Here is a 23,161-nt window from a genome sequence, read left to right on the forward strand (position 1 = left end):
CTTTTAGGCTTCAATTGCAACATCTGTACAGTGGGGATAGTGGAAAGTCATCTCATCTTTTGGGAAGGAAGGGAATTAAGTTAGTATCTAAGATTAAAGTCACCTATAGTCAAAATTACTCTTCAAAATCTATTGGGTTGGCCAAAGAGTCCGTTTAGTGTTTTCTGTATGCTGGCTCTAGTAGTGCTTACTTGTCTTTAACTTTATTTGAAACAGTTTTGCTAGATTGTGTTGTGACAGCTGTCATATCAGCATGCATTTAAAAAGGTTATCAAAACTAGTGAATTCTTGTGTAGCCACTTTAATGTTGAAGATAAAAGAAAATAACCATTTTCAGCATATTATGCATTATTATTTCAAAAAAGGTAAAAACACAACTGAAACACACACAAAAAAATTGTGCAGTGTGTGGAGACGGTGCTGAGACTGATCAAACATGTCAAAAGTGGTTTGCGAAGGTTCTTGGTACTACTGACATTCTGGCCAAATAATTCTTTGCTGTGGGGCTGTCTTATGCATTGGAAGATGTTTAGCAGCACCCCTGGCCTCTACCCACTAGAAGCCAATAGTGGGAGACAGATGACATACTCAAAATACCCAAATCAATAAAGTTACTGGTGAAAATGAAAAGTGTGTCTTTTATTTTATGGAAAAAACTGAACGGACTTTTCGCCCATCCCAGTATTTAGGAGGGCCAACATACTGTCTCTCAAAATGTCTTTCTGTATTTGAACAGGTCACCATTCCCGTGTTGAAACACAATCTCTCTCCCTCTGCCAAGCACTTGTGGCCTGTCAAGTTCAGTGTCTGAATGATGCAACTCCACTATAAGACAGCCCACCTCAATATTAAGCAACTAGCACAGGGTTTGGAACACAGAAAACCTACCCAAATAAATCGTTTTTATTATTTTTCCTATTGTGAACCTAGGAGGGAAGGACAAAACCCAATCTAATGTTTCAAAAGTGTCAGCCTAGCCCTGGCCCGTGTGGCGCAGTTGGTTGGAGCATCATTCCATATACCTGACCAGGTTTGATTCCCCGTCAGGGCACATACCTAGGTTGTGGGATCGATCCCCAGTCAGGGCACACATCAAAGGCAATCAATCAATGTTTCTCTCCCACATTAATGTTCTTCTCTCCCTTCCTCTCTCTCTAAAATCAATGAACATCGTTTTTAAATTCTTTAAAAAAAAAAAAGTGTCAGCCCAGAATGGAATAAGGCAGACCTCCAAGTGGGACAGTGCTAAGGATGTTTTTTTTTTAAATGTCATGCCTTGAGCCTCTTTTTATGTTTTCGATTCTCTTCTATTTCCTTCAGTGGGCAGGATAAAGAGGGCTGGAAAATCACCCCCAAGAGCGCCGTGGAGCAGAGACGCTAGTCCCACCCCTCTCCAGGGCACTCCCAACACCACCTGACAGCCACCGTGTTCAACTCACCTGGAAATACTCATCCTCATTCTCCGGACCTCTCCATCCTCTCCGGCAGGAAAGGGGCACGTGGTTTAGCCTGACCCCACCCCACTGAACGTGAAACACACCCATTTTCTTTTCACCAGCCCATGGACAGGGGCCCACCACCTGCACAATGTAATTACCTTATTAACTAAACCTCTGCCTTTGTTCAAGAGCAGTGAGTGGTGTCGCACAGCTGTGCTGCTGAAAAGTGAAACTGAACATATTCCACTGCAGAGCCGAACCACTACAGAGCAGCTCAAGGGCTACTTTTTTTAACACAACAATAATTACAGTCATGTGCCTGGTCCAACCACTCGGCCACTGATGGGGATTTCCCACCAGTGACTGGCGATAACCTCCGACCCAGACAGCGGGGCCAGGAGCCTGTCTGTGTCTGCCTGTCCACTGGGAGGACACCTCTCAGGCCCGGTCTATGCAAGGGTGTGGGACTCTAAGGAGGGGAGTCCTTCAAAAGATGACTCAATACAGGACACTTGTTCTTTTACTACTTGTTTCAGGGAAGAGGAAATATCTATCTATCTGATAACCCGGGCTCCACGACAGTTTGTCATGCTCTGGCCCGACCAAGCCCTGGGCAACGAGAAGCTATTGCCTGATCCTTTTCACGGCCACAACCCTTTTTGGCAGGGTCTGTGTAACCAGTAGCAAGGGAACACCACGCCATGCACTTCCCTGCAGAAACCAGGAAATTGTAAATGGTTGTCAGCAGGGCGGGCGCGTCGGGCAAACCTTAGTGAGTGCAAACAGGACTGAGCCACAGCCCTAATTTACGCTGAGTTCTTCATGCCACCGTTTACTCTTCAGGCAAGACGTTTCCTCTCATATACTTTTAACGCCAAAGGAAAAGCCACCCAATGAGAAAATGCTCAATTCATCCAGCAGGAGAATTGGGCCCCAGGTGTATCCACACTATCGAATCATTGGGTGGCGGTTCTCAGTGTGGTCCCTGGTTCAGCAGCAGCTCCCGGGAGCTCACTAGAAATGCCAGTTCTCACGCCCCAGCTCCGACACACAGAGCCCAGCAATCTGTGCTTTACCAAGCATGGAAAGTCGTGAGAGCCGCGGTCATATTTTGGAGTACTGGTCCTATGATCTTAAGGTACTATGATCTATGCCAAGGGCATTTCTGGGGTGACCAGCTTTCCATTAGCTGCAGAGTAGTTTGGCACTTGGAGCAAAAGACAGAGTCGGACAATCCCATGATATAAGTGAGGTCAGGGTCACTCGGGACGGTAAGCATGATGGGCCAGGTGCGAGGCAGATCAGGGATCGAAGGTCAAAGGGTCCAGAAAGGTAGGTGGTCATAAGACAGAGACGCTGTCCTGAACTGGGAGAATACTGCCAACCTCAAAGAGGTTGCATCAAGGGGCGGCCGTGACTCGCTTGCAAACTTTGACAAACAGTTAAATCCTTTCTTCGAATGCCATTTTACGAGGAAGCATAACATATGAAGCAGATAAAGCAGGGTGAGTGTTTGAGACCCACCCACTCCTTACACCTTGCTTTTCTCTTAACTCTCTCCCTTGCAGGGCCCTGATATACTTCCATGGACTCCTGAGGGTTTCTGAGAGCACAGTCTGAAAGGCAAGGGCTGCTTGTTAAACAGGCTGATTCCAGGGCCCCAGGAGCCCTGCTAAATCAGAAGAGCTTGGGATGGGGCCTGGGGCCTGGGGCCTGGATTTCCCAGTTTCTCCACCTAATCCCGATGATCAGCTGCATCAGAGCCTCTGCGTGGTGTGGTTTGTGGCTCAGAGCAGGGCCCTGGGCTTTCACACCAGAGTCATTCAGGGGAGCTCGTTAACCACGTGCATTCCTGGGCCCTGCCCCAGCCCTGCTGACCATGGACCTCTGTGCAGAGCCCAGGAATCTGCATTCTTCAGGTGGTTCTGTGTATCGGGTGTGAGAAGCGCTGTGGCCTGAGGCCAGGTAACGGACTCCATCCATCTAACTCACATCCCCCCACCAACCTCTGCTGCCAGTGCATCTCCCGCCACCCCCCACCTCAAGCTCTCACTCTCTTGTCTGAAAATTTCATACACTATTTAAATTTCATACAGTATTTATCTTTCTCCAGGCAGGGAGTCCTCTCGGCAAGTCCCTGGGCTCTCTCTTCTGGAGCCTGGGTCTCCAGTCACGGTCTGGGATGCAGGAGAAGCAGGACGCGGCAGGACTTGGACCCTGGCTCCTCTTCACAGTCTTATCTCACAGGTGTGAGACCAGGCTGCTGACACCCTGGCAACACCTAGACCAGTGGATCTCAGCAAGGTTTGTGCCACTGGAGTCGCCTGGTGAACTTTAAAAATGAGATGTCTAGGCCCCACCCAACCCCACATACTCTGCCTTAATTGCCTCGGGTAGAGATAGGGCATTGGTATATTTAAAGGCCTCTCAGATTATAATGCACAACCAGGTCTGGGGCAGGGGGCCAGGGGTAGGACCACTGTGTGGGGAAGGGCTTCTCAAACATCAGGTGCACCAGCGCTCTGGTCAGGTTAAAGTGAAGACTCCAATTCAGTAGGTCGAGATCGGGCCCACAGCCCTGCATTTCCACGAAGCTCCCTGACCAGGCTGAAGTGCTGGCCCATGTTCACACTTTGAGTAGCAAGGATCCCGTGGTTCTCAAAGTTCAGAATCAACTCACAGATCCCTGGGCCCACCCCTACAGTTTCTAATTCACTATGTCTGGGGTGGGGCCCTCAAATTTGCATGTCTAACAAGTATCTAGGTGGTGCTCAGGCTGATGGTCCATGGTTTTTAAATCTTAGCGTACATTGGAACAGTGGGAGAGCTTTCAGATTTGGGTCACCAGGCCTCAGTCATGGATTCCTAGGCCTCGGAGGAGCCCAAGCATTACGGCTGAGCAAGCCTCTCAAGGGACCAGTGCGGTGCCCCCGGCCAGGGGCCACGGGGGTCTACAATCTGCATCCAGCAACTGCAGTGAGCATTTCTGGTACTGACTGCAAACTTCACAGGAAACTGAACCTCACAAATGCACTTCTTAGGGTGCCACCACGGCACACCTACGACACTCTCTCACAAGCCACCACCAGGTCAACGTCAGGGAGAGAGAAGGCCGCCGGGGACCGGAACAGTTGCTGGGCTTCCTGGCGGCCTTTTCTCTAGGGTCCCATGCCTGCCCCACAGGTCAGAAAAGAAAGACGCCCCAGAAGCCTTCTCAGGACTCCATCTACATGCATAATAAGGGAAGTAATGCACAGGTGACAGATGCGGAAGACTCCAGTTAGGGTTCTGGCAAAACTTCAGAAGGCCCCACGCCTTCATCTCTAAAACGGGGACATGATGTCTCCTTCGGAGGCTGTCAAGAGGATAGGGGATAATGTACGCAGCAGACGGCTGACTCAGTAAGACCACATACATGGGGCAGTTCTGAGTGTACAACCGTAAAATCTCGGCCTCGGAAGGGGCCTTGATGATTAGCCTTCAGCCAATAAAGGACACGCACAGGCCCAGGAGCACAGCATCAGAGGCACCTGTAAGAAACGCAGCCTTTCAGGCCCACCCCGGGCCTTCTCCTGGAGCAGAATCTGCAATCGAACGTGACCCCCAGGAGTCTGACAAGCACTGCCCTCAGAGCGCTCCGCCAGCTGTGGCGGACTACAGTGCTTCTCCACCTTGTAGAGTTGGAACCATCTGAGGGGCTTTTTAAAAAATACTCCTGCAAGGTCCTACCCATGGGGAATCTGATTCACCTGGTTTGGGAGGTGGCCTAAGAATTTTTTTAAATCTTCCCAAGAGACTGTAATGGACAGCATAGGTTGAGAACCACTAGCACCAGAATAAGCGTGCAGGCTGTGGGGTCAAAAGACAGGTATGATCCTGTCTCCGCCGCTCCCTGGCAATGTCACCTTGGGCAGGTTCTTAATCTCTCTGGTGCCTCAGTCTCCTTATCTGTAAATTCAGTGTAATAACCATGCCCATCTCATGAAGACACTAGGAGGATAAAGTGAGACTAATCCCTGGAAAACACGCAGAGCTGTGCCAGGCAGATGGCTGGTTCTTGGTGAATGTTAACTACTGTTAACTTGCCCAGGTGGATATGTAGTGTCTACTTAAATAGACCTCCAGGGACAAGGAGTTCACGCCTCGTGTTTCAGCACTTTCCTCTGCGGGACGCATGTTAGAAAGTTCTAACAATTATGGGGTATTGCAATAATCCCCACGGTCCTTCACTGCTCTTTCCTACAATCCAGCTCTCAAACTCTACAGTTGGATGGACCCTGAACAACCACACACACACACACACACACACACACACACACACACTCCCAGCTGAAGACCCCTTCTGTCTGGGCCAACCGCTGAGGCATGGAGCCCCGAGGTCCTGGCCTGGGATGAACAGCGGACTTCAAGCAGGGATATCTGGCATCAAGCTAACAGGCTCTGCCTCTAATGAGCTGTGTGACCCTGGACCGGTCACAATGCTCTGGGCCTCAATTTCCTCTTTATTGGACAGAGAGAGACGGGCTGGTGGTCCCTTCCAGCTCTGCCTTTCTTGGATCCTCTGGGGCCACAAAGGACTGAGTTCTGTTTACACCTCATGGTCTTCAACAGAACAAAACAGGCAACATTCTTCCCTCCTCCCACTTGGTATAGGGATCTGTGATTTACATTTCTATGGTCTCTCAGTGATTGGCCAGTAAAGGAAGATTTAACAATAGGCTTTCTCTAAAAGTCTTCTAAATATAGACATGTTCTCTGGGAGAGCAGAGGGTTTCCTGAAGGGTTTTCTGAGGAAACGAACAGGCCTAAACAATAGATGAACTTGTATAAATGAATGCAAGTGCACGCGTGCATGTGTGTGTGTGTGTGTGTGTGTGTGTGTGTGTGTACAAACAGTGTGATGATTGTATTGGGGTTTTTTCCTCCTGAGAACTCTAAGACACTGGGAATCATTTGTCAGGCTGTCCCCGCCAACTTTCCTTTCACTGTCTCTTGAATTCATTCCTTTCTTTGCTTTTAAATGAGTGGCCTTTCGGTTCTGGCTCCTCTTGTCCACGTGCAGCGCTGGACTGAAGGCTCCAAGGCGCCTGCTCCCACCTGCATCCCTAGCTCGCTCCTGGGAGCAGAGACCCTCCCCAACTGCACAGCCAGTCCCAGGCCCGGCCTCCCTCTGCCTGGAAGGCCTCCACCTCAATATGCCCAACACAAAGTCACCCTTCTTACCTCCCTTCCTTCCTTCCTCCACTAAAGCCTGAGGTGAGGTCTCCCTCCTCCACCCAAAATATTAAATCCAATTCTGCCTCCTCAATCGGCATCTCTGTCCCCACTTGCCCATTCCCCACTGCCACCCCTGTTGTTTCCCCTTCCTTTCTGGCCTGAGCTGGTCTTCCTCTGCAGACTGCATGGCATACCACTGCAAGATTCACTCACATGGCTCCTGCCTTCCCCCAAAATCCTGACAGCTGTCTGCTGGATTCTTCACCAACAGGTCCTGCATCCCTTACAGTGAGCGCAGATCATTTCCAGACTGGGATGCAGAGGATCCGTGACCGTATCTGGACTCAAACCCAGGCCCAAGCTCCTGCAGTGGCATCGTGGTGATGTGGGGCAGACAACTGAGGCAGGGGACCACGCCTCTCCCAGCTCATGGCTCAGCCTGCCTCTTGATCCTTACCACCAGCAGTCCCTTCCTCTATGAACACCCCGTAAGCTGAGCAAATCAGACCCCTGCCTTGTTGACACAACTCCTGCTCCCCACCCTGGGGCTCTGTTCACATAGGTCTGTCTGCCCAGAACGCCCTTCTCCCAGACTCACCTGCAGAAACAGCCCACCGACCTCAGTTCCCTCGGGATTCTGCTCTGCAGCTCGTCTCAGCAGCTGCGTTGGATATCACTCTCTCCCGGGGAACCCCGGCGGCACTTCGTTTCCCTCTTGTATCAATCTGTGTGCTTTTCCGATCCATTTCACACTGCATACATATATTCTTGGGTGGCAGAATTCAACAGACCTTTGTGTCCCGTGTCTTCCACCCTATCTCTGAGGAGGGTACCTTACATACGACTGAGACTCAGCAAATACTTGCTGAATTGGGCAGATGGTGTAAGATGCTATCACGGAAAAGCTTGCCAAGAAAACACAGGAGTCAGAAATTACATGTAATTATCCCACCTCTACCAATGTTTTAAGGGCTCTTCTCTTCATCTACAAGTAGAAATTAACAATGCTAGCAACTCCATGGAAGTTAGAAGGATGCATACTTCAGCTCAATATCAATTTTATTTTTCACAATCAGCTGTCTATGAAACAAAAGGGTTGGTTTTAAAGGAGTGAGCTTCTTGTCTCTACAAAGATTCAAATACAGTCTAAGCAGCCTGTGGCAGAGGTGCCTGGAAGATTCCTGGGCTGAAGTAAGGATGGGGTGGCTGGACCAGATGACTGACTTCCTAGATCATTTCCAAATACGATTCCGAGCCACCGGCTCCCCAGGGTCAGAATGCCCACTGCAGATGACGAGCATGTTATAACAACTGAAATCAGTTCCCTGAAGCCTCACCCCAGGTCATGCAGTCGAGTGCCAACGTGTCACATAACCTTGCAATTGTGCAACAATAAAAAGTCACAGAAGCCAATGAGTGCAACTCTGATCCCACACCCTTGTTGTTGCCATGAAAGTCTCCGTGTGATCTTAAAATTTGTTCCAGAACAAAAGCCAGTTACAATGTTCCAATATTCAGGTGGCAATTAGTTTGCAAGCTTTAGTGAAAAGTTAAATTATGCCACTATAAGTCAAGAAAAAATATTCAACTCTTTAGAATCATAAATGTTTGTAATAATGATAGTGTGTAATGAACCAAAAAGTATGACTAATGTTATTCCGGACACTTGAGGACCATTAAAAAGTGTGTTGGCTTAAATCCTCTGTGGGTGCAGGTATTCCCGTGGGCAAATGCTAAAAAGGAAAGATAAGCTAAGCTGAGATCATATTTTGTTCTGTAACTTTTAGCAAGTGATAGGCGATAAAAAGCACAGTGTGTAGCATTCAAGCAAAAGAAAAATAAGCACTGTCTTCTTTTCAAGTCACGATTTTGGCACCACACTTTCCAAAACCTACCACAGCTAGCTCGGTTAGCCGTGTAGTTCTCCTTTGAGCCGGGGTAGTAGCTATTACAACCTTAGAAAGTAAACTGTTTTGTATGAGAGATGAACAAACGCCCGAGAGAAAGGACGGCGTTCCACAGCCTTGATACAGCCCCAGGGGTGACTAATTTCTTCAGGGAAAACTCTTACGTGCACTTTTTTTTATGTGTCACCCAAGAGCTTAGTCAACTTGTCTCCCACCCAGATGAAAATGCTGCACAGACAGGTAGAATCGCAATACCATAATCATAATCCTGAGTCATCCAAATGACTAACGAAACGCAGAACCTTTCTCCACACAGCCGCGTTGCCACGCTCTGCTGTGAACCAGGCGAGGTAATCTGAGGATCGCTCCCCTACACAAATTCCTGCGACAGTCTGTAAAACACCCACCAAAAAGGGTGGCTCGGCTGGTTGCAGCGCCATCCCATACACCAAATGGGTGCAGGTTCGATCTCCCATCAGGACACACACCTAGGTTGTGGGTTCAATCCCCAGTCGGAGGTTGGAGGGAGGCAATGGATTGATGTCTCACCTCTCTCCCCCTCTCTCTCCCTCTCTGTCTCTCTCTCTCTCTGTCTCTCTCACCCCCTTCTCCCCCCTCCCTCCTTTCTCTCTCTCTCCCTCTGTCTCTCCCTCTCTGTCTCTCCCCCTCCCTCCTTTCTCTCTCTCCCTCTCTCTCTCTCTCCCTCTCTCTTTCTCTCCCCTCCCTCTCTCCCCCTTTCTCTCTCTCCTTTCCTCTTTCTCTAAAATCAATAAACATACCCTCAAGTAAAGATTAAAAACTATTCTAAGGGTATTTAAGAAACCTATATGAAAAGCATCCAAATTCATGGAAATGTGGTTAAAGACCCAGAGGCCAGTCTTCATGTAAACAATGTAAGCAAATAGTGAAGAAGAATATGGCTCCAACCCAACAGTGTTAAGCCTGGGGAAATTCACTTCATGTGTTTCTAAGTGAAATTTTTAAAATACAAATCCATTAGAACTTGAGAGAAAGGTTTCTGAAACTGAAATCACACTAAACACACACACACACACACATGTACACTCACACATATATATATATTACATACCCTTCCCTTTGTGTCCATACACATACCTGAACACTTAGTGAGTGTTCTAGCAATACTGCATGGGAGTGCCCAGAGACCACGGCTACACAGTAGACAGGACAGTCTGGGAGCTCACTGGCCAGAGCGGTCTGTCATCTGCATATGGGGGAAGGGGGTGCAAACACCATAAGCTTTGGATCAACACAGCAGCTCCCAGATGGTCAAATGTGGAACTTGCACTCGGTTGTTATTATTCATCCTTGGAAATCCACAGTAGCTAACACTTCACCTACTGCTAGATTAATGTGTGTGTGGGGGGGGGGGTGTTGTTTTTTTAACAAGGATTCCCACTTTTCATTTTGCACTGAGCCTTGCAAATTATGTAGCCAATTTGGTCCTGGGATGACCATTCAAACCCCTAGATCCAACAAAGCCTGAAGCCAGCATAAACCTCAGGCCTCCCACTACCTGGCAATAGCAGCCTCTTTTTCTTTAGCCAGTCTGTGTATCTTCACTCATAACCAAAGGACCCTGCCTAACACAGCCTCAAGGTCTACCACCTCTACCCCCACACCTTACAGACACTGCCCCACTTGGCCTAGGCTGCCTCCAAATTACCCTCCAGCCAATTCATCTCCTCATCCTAAAACCCCCGGCTGATCGATCCTCTGCTGGCTGCTGAGTCTGAATTTCTCTCACAAATATAGACAATTCGAATTCAATCTTCTGGGTTTCCAAGACTCAACTGATTGATCTAACCTAACAAGGTAAAAAAGACATGAAAGATTCATTCATTCATTCATTCATTCATTTAAAAAATACTTATTGAGTACATACCATGTACTAGGCATAGGAGAGATCCAAGGAACCTTTCGCACCTGCCACTGATAGTAGAAACCACCCTTAGAAACCCTCAAATTAGCTACGTCCTTCCTTCAGAAACAGGCACGCTGTCAGCTCCACATAGCAAGGTCTTACATGTCCTCTTGGGTCACAGGACAATGCCTTCTCTATAGCAGGCACTTCATGAAAAGTTAGTGACCTTGAAATGACATATACACAGAGATAACAGCTATAAAAATGGCAGCAATTGTTTTAGGTGTTTGCCCACACAGATTGAAGGAGAACTGAAGCTTTTTACAGCAATTCCTCAAATGTAGTCTCTACAAAATTTGAGCACCAATGCTCAAATTTGGATGCTTCATCAAAAGTAACATGCAACATTTTGGAAATTGCTTCATGCTTACATTGGGAAGAAAGGATACAATATTTACTTTTAACAAGGGAATAAATAGTAACAATAACTGATGACTTAAAAATCTTTCTACTTGGAGAGGAACAGGAATTTCTAAAAGACCTAATATTTCTTCAACAGTCAGGTAAAGTTTCTTTGCATTAATTTATTTTGCAGAAAGAAAAAAAGGGGGGGGGGGACATCCTATTTCACAGGATAAGCAAACCAACTCCTTCTTCAGCTCTTTCTACCAAGCCTCCTAGTCTCAGAACAAGCCATTCTTTTCCTAAATAATCAGTGTGTCATTGCTGAAATTCTTAGCTGGGCTGTTTCCAAACATCTGATGCATTCCTCCAGTGATTTCCAGGATGGCGTCAGCAGGACCTCAAAGAATGGCTGGGCAGCGCTGCCTCGTCCCTCTGTCTGAACTTCCTCATCATCACATGAGAAAGCTTCACTGCTGCCAATGCTGAGGGCATGTTCTGGACAAGAACTTGCTCTTCATTTCACTTTGAAACTAGTTTGGAAATGAGCAATGGAACCTGCCTCTACAGCAAAATGTCACATTCACTGCTGTTACTTTGACTAATTTTGCAATACCTTCCTCAGCCTTCCCTGCCTTTGACATCTTTCATTTTGGTAACCCACTTTAAGCCCCGGGTCCTCAAGCTTCAGTGTGGAGAGGTCAGCTGGGTGCTTGAGAAAACAAGGGTCACGGGGCACCCCTGGGGGTGTCACTTGGGTGGGTCGGGGCAAGGCGGGGCCCCACAGCCTGCATTTGTTCCACATCCCACAGGGGTTGTGATGCACAGGAGGTCCAAGCCTACAGCCTGGCAAATGCAGCTTTAAAGAATATGGAGGAGCGTGATCTGAGCATCGTCCACGTGAAAGAACAGAAAACGACTAGGAAGGCCCTAAGGTACAAAACTCACACTCACTGGGCGGGCGGCAGAATGGCTTCTCTGGCCCCCCACCGGTGAGCGTATGAAAGGTCGTGCAGTAAAAGGCACACAGCACCTGCTCAGATTCCCATGGGAGACGGGGGAATTGCCCCGTACCAGCAGGAGGGGAGAGAATGCATGGGCTTCTAGCCCCAGGGCTTGGAGCCCAAAGGGGCCAATTTCTCTGAACCCCTACACCTGAACAAGAGAGCAGGAGGATGTTGAAAAAGAGAAGGGGACGGATTAGGCTGGAGCATGGAGCAGTGCTTCTCAAACTCTGCATCAGCATTGCCCAGCGGGCTTGTTCAAACACTGCTGGGCCCCACGCCAGATTCCGATGCCGGAGGTCTAAGGTAAGGCCCACGAATCTGCATTCTGACAAGCTCCCAGGTGACGCTGCTGCCCCGGGTCCAGGGACCACACCTTGAGAACCACTAGGTCTGTGACATGCCATTAAAACAGTCTGTATATAGAGAGGACAAAATGAGGTAGTTTGAATACTCAAAATTGAGCATTAAAACTGTTCCACAGGGAGGTTTGCTACTTATTCACTCTCTCATAACAAAAGGAACTGGTTAATAACATAATCTCGGTATCCACTGATTTAAATGAATTTCAGCTGCTCTTTCCCTGAGACACAAAAATGGTTTGTAATGCTTATTAATCAAGAAACCTTACTGAGGGCCTATTGTGTGCACAGAACGGCTGTGGAGGCCAACTTCCTAATGAATAAAACGTAAAACAAAAACAGAGCCCCTGCCTTTAATTTACTTATCATCTGTACTAGTTCACCTCCAATTACTGAGATATTCTGCACCACCTTCCCCTTTTCACTATCATGGCAAGAAAGAAACAGAGCCCTCTCGAAAAAGGGTCCCCATCTTTGCCTGCACTCTCCGTTCAGGAGGATAAAACAAACCGCACTGGGGTGGGGGGGGTGGGACTCAAGTGCGGATTTGGCACTGGGGTGGGGGGGGGTGGGACTCAAGTGCGGATTTGGGGATTTTTGCTTCTTTTCAAACCGACTTCCAGAAGGTGCCCCGAGAAACCATAAACCATCGGCCAGCAGGACGACTGATTTAAAGGCCTGACATGCAAGACCTGCGATCCTCGGCCCTTGTGAAACAGAGGGAGCGTTCCACTGTTCCAGACAGGACATGTGCCAACACGTGATAGGGAGATCTTTCACGAAACAGCCAGAAAAGCTTTGTTAGCAATGCCACCTTATGTTCATAGGGCTCTTTCGGGAAGCTTTTTCATGAGCCACGTTTTGTTGAATATTTACTACGCAAACAGGAACAGAGCCGCCCAGACAGGGTGAGTGACAGCCCGAGATGCCCGCAGAGGCTGCCAGGGCATCTACCTCGGACTCACCCCCCCACAGTACATGAGATGGGGGCGGGGGGGGCAACACCTCCTGAGAACGTTCAAATGTGCTCCAAAAACTTTGCGCCCTCACTTTAACCCATTCGAACTGCTCGCTGGGAATTGTCCATGGTGACCACAGTGGGACTGTCATCTTCAGGTTTAAAGGGTTAAGCATTTTATTGTGTATTTGGTACCATGCGAGGATCCCCAATAATTTGCCTGTTAACACAGCTGGGACCAGTGACCTTTCCTTTTTTAACCCTGAGCTTTCATCCTAAGTCTGGCCTTGTGACTCTGGTGAAGGTGTCCCCAGTCTGTAGAGCACCACAGGGGCATGGGGGGGGGAGCCAGTGGCAGAGGTGGGGGTTGGGGTCCACTCCCCATGGGGCTGGTCTGGCGGTCAGGGCACCATGCAGGTGGTCAGGCTACAGCAATAATTTGTTGTCCTCTTGAGTACTTTTACTGTTCTATATGCAGTTTCCTCATCCATAAAAATGGCAATAAAGGTGATTGACTGAATTTTCAATTTAAAACATTCTTTTTCCAGGCCTCCAAAGAAGTGCTGAAAAATACCAATTCTTTAATAATACATCCACTCACATTTCCAAGTCCCCTTTATTATGTTTTTTATGGCCTTATATCACCCACAAGACCTGACTAGGGATCCCATCCTGTCTCCCTTATCTCCTATTACCCTCGCCCTCACTGTAATCCAGTAACACGCCCTTCTGGGTCCCTGTGCCAGACCAGGCCTGTTCCTACCTCAGGGCCTCGGTGCTGGTATTCCTTGACCTAAAAGTCTTTCTCCTTCAGACCCTTTTGTATCACACACAGAGACCTTCCCTGAACATGCCCCCTCCTCCAGCTCCCCATCACTCTCTTGGCCTATCTCCAGCTTCACTTTCTTCACCGTGCCTAACACCGTACCTAGTACACAGGGGCTCGGTAAAAGCGCAACAAATAAATATCCGTCCATCCATTCGCTCATTCATTCCACAGACATCTACGTGCACTTGCCAGTGATTCTGAGGATTAAGAGACGGCTGTGAATGCTCCCTGTCCTCAGGGAGCTCACGGGCTAGTGGGGAAGCCAAACACGGACGACTGGGATACAGTGTGAAAAGTACCGAGAGAGAAGAGGATTCGGATGCCGATATGCTCAAGAATAACTTGGATGAAGCTGGGTAGTGAATGGTACTCTCCCATGCATTTTATTTAGGTTTTAAAATGTCTCGGAAGAATTAATTAGTTGAGCTGCTTGAACCTTCACAATTAAAGGCAGAGAGAAAAGCCCTCCACTTTTGGAGCAGTATAGCAAATAATTCACCAAGGTGAGGTGGTATGTCTCGGCTGATTTAAGTAGCTTTTACAATGAAACTTATTTTGAAGATGCCAATTATTAACTATCCACTTGATATGGTGTTATACTGAAATATATATGGGTGATAGGCTGGAGAGTCTCCTTTTAACTTATAAGAGCAATGATAAAATGAAAGTTCCTATAAGATTAAACATGAGATTGAAATTGTTTGGTAATCCTATAAGAAAAATAGACACTTTTAAGTGCATAAAGTCAAAATATCCTTACTGTATTTTCCTTATTTTATGACCTCCAGTGGCTTTTTACTGGTGATGGCCCCTCTCTGTGAAGATTCTCCCTTAATGTATCCAAAAAATACCTCCAAAGGTTTCCTCCAGCCATTTTGGTCCCACTTCTGAATTACTGATATCATTCGTTCAGAAAAGCTGACCACACCAACTTCAGATAGCCACACCTTCCTCCAACTTGTCTTCCCATCCCTCCACCAGACTCATCCTTCCTCTGGTCCAACAGAACCGAAGGCACGTATTCAAAAACCAGCCCATCCCTCTCCTAATTTACAAAACACAACATTTCGCAAACTGTTTACTTACATCCGTGCCAACAATATTACTCAAATGTGGTGGAGTGGAAAAGCCACAGGGAACAGGGTGGTTGGCCAAGAGCGGTATTTGGGGATCTAAAATTACAGGGAAAAAATATCATACAACCTTCATTTTACTGAGTCCCAAATCTCTATCAGATGATGCTGAGCAGAAAGAGTCTGAAGTTGGCAGGAAGGAAGGAAAAGCTGTCTGCAAGGCTGGGCCATGCCAGGGCAGTCTTCAGAGAGGAGCAGGAGGGAACAGACAGAGGAGGCGGTGTGCCCTCGCAGAGCTGTCGAAATAAGCAGTGTCTGTCGGGCAAGGGTAACCCCACAGAGAGAAGAGGGGAAAGAAAACCAAACGGAAATGATTGCCAAAAGGTGAGATACACAGAGGAAGTGGAATTCTTTATGTAGGGTTTAGGGGACGGTACTTACAACACAACACAATCAGACTTGCTCGCACAATTCGATTTCAATCAATTCAGTTAACATTTGGACCACAGCCAGGAACAGAGCCTGGGTACTTAAAACGACACAAAAAATACCTCGCTCCCCAGGGGATCCACAGTGATGGGGAGACAGGTGCCTCTCCTACCTGGTCCAGGCATAGGCAGAGTCAAGTAAGAGTAAAATGAGTGCCGGAGGGGATGATTTTCAACAGGAGATCTGAGAAATTCAAAAGGGGTGTGTAGAAGTCTGGAGCACCCAGGCGGGGGCGAGCCTGAGCCAAATGAGAGCCCCTGAGAGCTCAAAGACTGTTGGGCAGGAGTCCTAATCTCTAAGCACCTCTCTCATATGAATTCACGCGGTGCCCCAACAAGCCTCTGAATGACAGTACCAACCATCACTATACCTGCGCTGTGAATGGGGTAACCAACCCAGCCCTGCCCCAGGCCCCACAGTCGATGGGCTATGCCTACCAGAAATGTTCAATCCTTAATAATAAGCAAGGCAAGTGAATAGGGACCCACGGGCAGGTGCGGATAAATACAGCTGTGACGTGTTTTCCATAAGTACCGAAACAACCAATTTGTGTTGCACCAGTTACGTACTATTTTCTCTCCACTAATAAGACAGGAAACGTCATTAGTAAAGCTCACATTTAGAGCAAGATAAGGCCAGAGTCCCTTCCTTATCTATAAATCATTGTGCTTAATTACCACCTCTGGCAGCTGTTACAAACAGGACCCTGTTGGATATACTATTTTCCGTTTTTGTGTGTTTAAATATTTTAAAGTTAAAAATAGAATCGTTGGTGGGAAAAAAACAGTCAGTGTTCCAAAGTGTTTGAACCTTTTTAAAAACCATCTTATCTAACCACCAACATATCATTAACAATGATATGTGCCTCCCCCCTAAAGAAAGATATGTTGGAGTCCTGCCCCCCCAAGTGCCTTAGTACGTGATCTTATTTGAACCTTAGGTGCACAGAGAATCTTTATAGAGGTAATCCAGTTAAAATGAGGTCATTAGAATGAGCCCTAATTCAATACAACTGGTGTGCTTTTATAAAAGGGGGAAATTTGAGCCCAAAGACAGACACAAACAGGAGGAAGATGATGTAAAGAGACACAGGGAAGACAGCCCTCCGACAAGCCAAGAAGAAAGGCCTGGAGCAGACCCTTCCGTCACCACCCTGAGAAGGAACCAACCCTGTCCACACCTTGACTTTGGACTTCCAGCCTCTAGAAGTCTGAGACCATCGATGTCTGCGGTCCCCAGCCACCCAGGTGGAGGCACTTTGTCATGACGGTCCCAGCAAACTGATACAGCTTGGGAAATCACCCAGGGAACTGAGTCAGTGAGAGCCAGTCCAAGTCAGGGCTGTGCGGAGGGAGAGCCAGGAAGACCAAGACCTCAAATGTCACAGCCTGGATGTCCAGGCAGCCAAGGTCTGTGGCAAGAACAGAGAACCAAAGCCACAAGGTCTGGGGTGGGGTCTGAGCATTGCCCCGTGTTTGTAAAGGGGGTGGGGATAAATCACACCCTGCCTCTCAGCCCCTCCCCTGCACACCCACCCCCCACCCTGCTGGAGTATGAAGCCTGAAGGTGAAGAAAATGCTCCCCACGGGGCTGCGGGAAAGCCCAGCATGAGCTACCCTCGCCCCACCGGCAGCCCCTCAGCCTATGCTGTCATCCGGGTCAGTGTTGAAAGTGTGGTGACACAGCCCTAGCATTCCACATCGCCCTGTTCATTGCTAGGAAGGACTTGGAAGCAAAATCTGCGTTTTAGGAAAGTTTCACTTGACCTCCCAAATGTGTTTGGGTATGTTTGGAATATCCAAGACAACAAATAACAGGGTCAGAAACAGCAACCTCCTGGGGTTGCCAAAGGTCCTTTCAACAAGTCAGGCTTCCTTAGGGCCCGGGGTTCACTGGGCAGAGAAACATTGCAGTAAGCAGGCCAGGCAGGGGCAGGCGGGCAGTGTGTTCCGCCTGGCCCAGGGGCTGCAGGAGGGCTTCACAACCAAGGTTTACGTACTACCGCCACACAGAATTTATGGCTCCTAAATGTTTGTTTTAACTAGTGTTGAGAATACATATTTGACCCAGTATGAACTTGACCTCTGGGTCCCTCATTTCGCCAAGCTGTCTGTGTAGCACAACCAGATCTTCCAGCCCGCCCTCCCCTTCCGCCCACCGCCCCCCTACCCCCAGCTCCCAGCTCTGGGGCTGGGGCAGCCCTCCCAGCAGCTGCCACGGTAAACCTCACTGCAGATCTACTGGCAGAGCAGCTGCCAATGGCCACAGCAGGCACACGAAAAATGTGCGATCACTCTGGGCCTAGCTCCCTCGCTCAGCTAGCACAGCACTCAGCCAAAAGGCACGGGGGAGACAGCCTTGGTCACCTGGAGCTCTGGCCGCATTACACCCTCCTAGGGACGTCATCGACGGCAGCATCTCCAAGCACCAGGGGTCTACAAAACTCTGTCCCCTCTGTATATAATTAAGGAATACTTCTAAGTTTGGGTTTTCTTTTTTCAAAGCTGCGTGGGCGGAATGCCAATGGAAAAGCAATGGAATATCGATTTTTCTGTTTCGTGCTAAGGAGAGAACAAGTCATTTGCTGTGCCATGAGTTAAGTGAGTAAAAACAGACCCTGTCCTCCCTACAGCTGGCTGCGTTTCTCCTCTATTCATAGCATGTGGCACATGGTAAAAGCTAAACAGATATTCGTTAAATAAATGAAAGAACCATCCATGCATTTACGCAGGGCCTGCAATGCGCCAGGCCCTCCGCCATCTTTTCGCTTCGGCCCACCTCACGCTGCCAATCCAGCCTCACCCTAGTCCCTCCTGTATTCTTTTGTGGTGTCTGTTCCTAAGGCCAGTCTCCCCTTTGAAGCCAGTGACAATGTCTCTCTGGCCTGCATTTACCCTGAAAGGGGGACAAAATATTTGAAAGAACCCCTAGGTGGTAGGTTCAGTTTAGACAGAAAGAAAAAAAATGCAAAAATGGGGAGAGGCAAAAACATTAATACCCCACCCGAAAGACCAAGTTCCTAAATTACAAAGTCCTCCTATAATAAATGTTAACTCTTTGCAAAGAGGAAAAACGTGGCACTCTCTCTTTTGCCCCCAACTGACCACTCTGAGCGGTCACTCCATATTAATAACCATAATGGCACATCTCCTCCTGTCATTTCAAGTTCTAGAGTTCCACACACAAAGGGTGTCTGGAAAAGCCACATTAACATGCAGTGGGCATCCCTACAGAGAGACGGGGCCGCGAGGGCCCCCAGGACCACCTCTGAGGAGGCACACATCCATTGTGTGGGTCGGCTGCCGGCTCGTTTCACGTCCCTCTGATCGGCAACTTAAGGTTCACTGAATCCTCAGTCTTCGGAAGCATTTACCCACGGCCCATTTAAATTCCGCTTCAATCAACTAAAAACAATCCCAGCTGCCTCAAAGGGGCACCTTAGTTTCTTCACTGGATTTAGCAAACGCCAACAACAGAAACACACCCAACCTCTTACGCAGAAATACTTTTTGCATCAATTGGACGTGACCTGTGTAAACTGAAATTCTTCAACTAAAGCCTTTCAATGATCCTCAAAATATAATGGCATTTAGGAGGCACCCTGGGCGATACATTTGAATGTGCGTACACATTTTATGACTGCCGTATTAAGGAGGAACTTCATGTTGACATGTCATTGGTTTTTTTGTATTTTTAAGCGTAATAAACCATACCCAAGGACAATTGTTCAATCTCAGCATAACAACGAAGTGAGAGAGGAAGGAGACTGCAAATCAGTTTCTTTTGCAATCTCAGTTTCCCTGGTATCTTCTGAAGTGGCTCCAGTCACAAAAACTGGCGTCAGGATTTTTTCCGTTCGATGTGTGAATACTTCAGGAGTACCTTCTAGACAGCAAGCCTTCACACAAGGAGAACCAGAGGCACACAAATCGTCGAATATTTAGTCTCTCTGAAGGTTCTTTTAAAATAAATCATTCCGGGGTACAGAACAACCCAAAGTACTTCCTTTCTTTCTTTCTCGGAAATGAAAGCCGGGACAGAAGGGCAATGACTGGCTTTTTCATTTATTCTTTTCTTTCCATCTTCATTGAAGTATAATTGACACATAAAAATTGTGTATGTTTAAAGTATATGCCATTGTTTTGATACGTTGTGAAAAGCACCACAATCACGCTAATTCACATGCCCACCCCCTCGCAGAGTTAACATCTCTTTGTCTGTGGTGAGGACACTGGAAGATCTCCCCTCTGAGCAAATCTCAAGAGTCCGACACAGTGTTGTTGACCTCAGTCGCACTGCTGTGCATCAGAGCTGCAGGACTTACTCATCTTCCCATCTACCCGTCCCCCCAACCCTACCCCACTGCAGGAAGAAGGCCATGGCAAGGACCAGTGCTAGGGAATCACACCCAGGGAAGGAAGAAAACCAAGTACCGGATAAGTGAGACAGGATTTACCCGGCTTGTCCCAGTAATAAACTCTGAGAATCTTTCTGGTTTCATCAAGGCTTTCACGCCCATTCTCTTTCACCTTGCGACCCGCAATAATCCTACAGCAGGCTAAAGCACAGTCACTTCAGGATGGGAAACCGGGTCAGAGAGGTCAAATGAGTTTCCCAAGACTACACAGCTACTGAAGGCTTGAAGAACTGAATTCAGTCTTCTGAAACCAAGAGTTTTTCCTGGTATCACACTGCTCAGCCATGGACACAGGGTTCCAGCTTTGGTGGTAACCCCGGCTGTCCCATCTGAAGGCAGAAGGCTCCTTCATCTCGCTAGCTATGCTAGACATGCACAAAGCAAGTCCCCCATCAAAATAGATCCATCTAGTAGATATATCACTTTGGATTGAGCACTGACCTACCCCAGCATTGCTTTTAAAAACAATTATTCCTGAAAGGACTTGTGGTTTAGGTTTCTAGCATTTGGACCTGAATTAATTTGTCAGATTTGGCAGCAAGGCTAATCTTTTGAAGACGGAAAACCATCGAAAGGAAAGTGATGTTGCTATTGCTTAGATCCTAGTGCTGCCCAAGGGCTACCTGCTACCTTCTAGCACCTGGAAAGATAACTTGAACCAAAAGCCAGAAGCGTTTGTTGGAGGTTTTGTGAGACTCAATCAGCGGAGCAACTTCCCCTGGAACCCTGCAGTAACTGGTCAACCCTCATTTCTCAGAGGGCACATCCAGCAAAACCTAGGCTCACACGTGCCCTTTCCTCTCTCACCTGGAGAAGCAGGAAGCCATGTGGCGATTCCTCAGGATCTGAACGCTCTCTTTCTAGGCATCTCTGGATCTTCCAGAACATCTTTAGGTCCCCCAATCCTCAGACAACCTGAAAATGGGGGACTACGCTTTTCAGAAAGGGCACCTGATTGCATATTTGGCCAAGTAAGCTTCTTAAAGTCTTAATGCATTCTCTCCAACAGGCATCAAGGAGCACCCACCCACTGTCTCTAAAGTCCTGCTCTGTATTTTTAATCTTTACACAGCAACATCCCATAGAAACGGTGCTGCCACAGATGGGCTGCCTCTGTGCTGTAGGGAAACCATATCATGTCAGGTTTTGAGCAGGAGTTACTGAAGGGAGAAGAGGGTGTGTAATTTGACCCAAGCAATTGCCAATTCAGGAAAAGACCAGTACGTTACTATCAAGTGCAATCTAAGAAGTGAAAAATCATGGCAGTCTCAAACGCCTGCCACCCTGAGCATCTCTGATCCAGTGCTTTGAGTTCAATAATCAAGACGCTGATAGTGAGTTCACATCCGCCATTACTCCCTGATCACAGCCAAATCGTAACCCATCTGGACACGCCTGTTCACAAAAGTAAAGCCACTGTGCAGAGTCCTTCTGTTACTTTCAGGAACTAATGGCATTTCTCAACAAACAAGTTCACCGGAATGACTGTACTAGAACTTTTTTTTTAATTCATCCAGCAGTATTTTAAAATCCAAACCATGCATTAAAAAAAAATGCTAAATTTGACTTATTATGCTGAATACTAATAAGCAGCTGAAATTTTGGATGATTCCAGGCCATGTGGTTATGGCCCAAGCTCTCTAAGGAGAACCCCTAAGAACAGTTAACTTCTTCTGAGCAGATGTAAAATTTTTTTATTTCCAATTAGCACCAGGCAGAAGCAACTTGTCAAAAGGAGTCTCAAAATATATTTTTACTTATACCGTAACTTCACCATGCATAGGGGAAATATTTTCAGATCTATACGCATCATTGATCCATTCATTGAAAACATCGCTAAGCGTGTGTATTAACTGCAGGAAACCCCACTTCTCCCTTCTGAAGAACAGTAGAGTGGTTACCCCCTAGGATTCTGGTTGCTGTTTTCAGAAAGCTTTAAAAACTACTAATGTTTTATTCCAAAATAGGGCCTCCTACCTCCCATTCCCCTCCTGCCATCATCTTAAGGAACGTTTTTCATTTGTTGACATCCATATTTCCATTAACTGCATTGGTTCTGCCATATGGCACATGCTCCAATGGGAACTTTCTGCCTTACTCTTGATTCACAGGTGTGACCAAGTGATTAATACTTGAGTGATTAAAACCCGAGCTGAGTGCAGAGGAATCTTGGGCACATGGTTCTGCACAACAATTTGCTGCTGGCACAGACACCAACGTTACCCTGGCGCAGACCTTCCCGGGTGGTGATGAAGCTGCAGATAACAGGGTAGATTGTGTTTCAGGCACCACCTTATGCAGGGCAGCATTAGCCCCTCTCACGTGACCCTTGTTGTCTCGCCCCATGTGGACAGCCCCACTTTGCTGACCATGCAGGGCCACTGTGAACGTGGACACTTACGTTTGGTGCACCTCTGGGAGCCAGGGGCCTTACTCCAGCCGTGGCAGCACTGGCCTCCACACACATTGACCCTGAAACAAAGCAAGACTCCTGAGTCCAGCAGCTGCAGCACTCTCCTCCAGAGTGCCCAAGCTTCCAGGGGGCTCCTGCAAGCCCAGCCACCTGCCTCCATATTCCTAGGGCTGCCACAGAGTCCTAACGGGTGCCCAGGATGCCCAGCCCAAAGGGGCCCGGGTAGAAGGGTAAGGGCCAGGTATCAGAAAAGGGTGGGAGACCCAAAAAGCCTGCATACCTAGAGCTATACAGGAGAGAAAAAGGTCCAAATAAGTGGTTTCCTTAACCCCCAAAGTAGAGCCAAATATCTTTTGTATATTATCAGTACCTACATTTTAAACGTCACCTGAGTTTTACAGAAAAGAGCCCAAACAGGAAGGGGTGAGATCACAATGCCTGGAACCACCTCGAAGAAAAACACCAACTAACCAAAACTAGTTTTCCCCCACACTCCCAGCCTGTGATTAAAGGTGAGGGCTCAGGCAGGATGTTTAAGAACCCCCAATAACAGAAATTTCCCAACCGAAAATTCTGTGGGTGCTAAGACGTGCCGCCCCTGGAAAGCAGACCCCCACAGGTGCAGAAAAGCTCAAGCACAGTTTCTAGAATGTTGAAATGTTCTAGGCCACACAGGACAGGAGCCAAAACGTTTTTTTCAATAGCTAGAAAAAAAAAATTAAAACTGTGTTGCAAAGAGAAATTTAATTGATGCTGAGGGATTAAG

General features: G+C 47.7%; 1 protein-coding gene across 6 annotated transcripts in view; it reads right to left on the bottom strand.

Moving 5' to 3' along the window:
- The window catches only part of LTBP1 (latent transforming growth factor beta binding protein 1), a 365,905-nt gene that overhangs the window by 341,485 nt on the left and 1,259 nt on the right, over positions 1 to 23,161 (bottom strand). For all 6 annotated transcript variants that reach the window (XM_045189319.3, XM_024552641.4, XM_045189318.3 and 3 more), the window contains exon 2: positions 22,384 to 22,454. In XM_045189319.3, coding sequence (XP_045045254.2) covers positions 22,384 to 22,454 — 71 coding nt within the window. The remainder of the gene's footprint in view (positions 1 to 22,383; positions 22,455 to 23,161) is intronic.

This window comes from Desmodus rotundus, chromosome 5 (genome assembly GCF_022682495.2).
Source record: "Desmodus rotundus isolate HL8 chromosome 5, HLdesRot8A.1, whole genome shotgun sequence".
Taxonomy (NCBI): domain Eukaryota; kingdom Metazoa; phylum Chordata; class Mammalia; order Chiroptera; family Phyllostomidae; genus Desmodus; species Desmodus rotundus.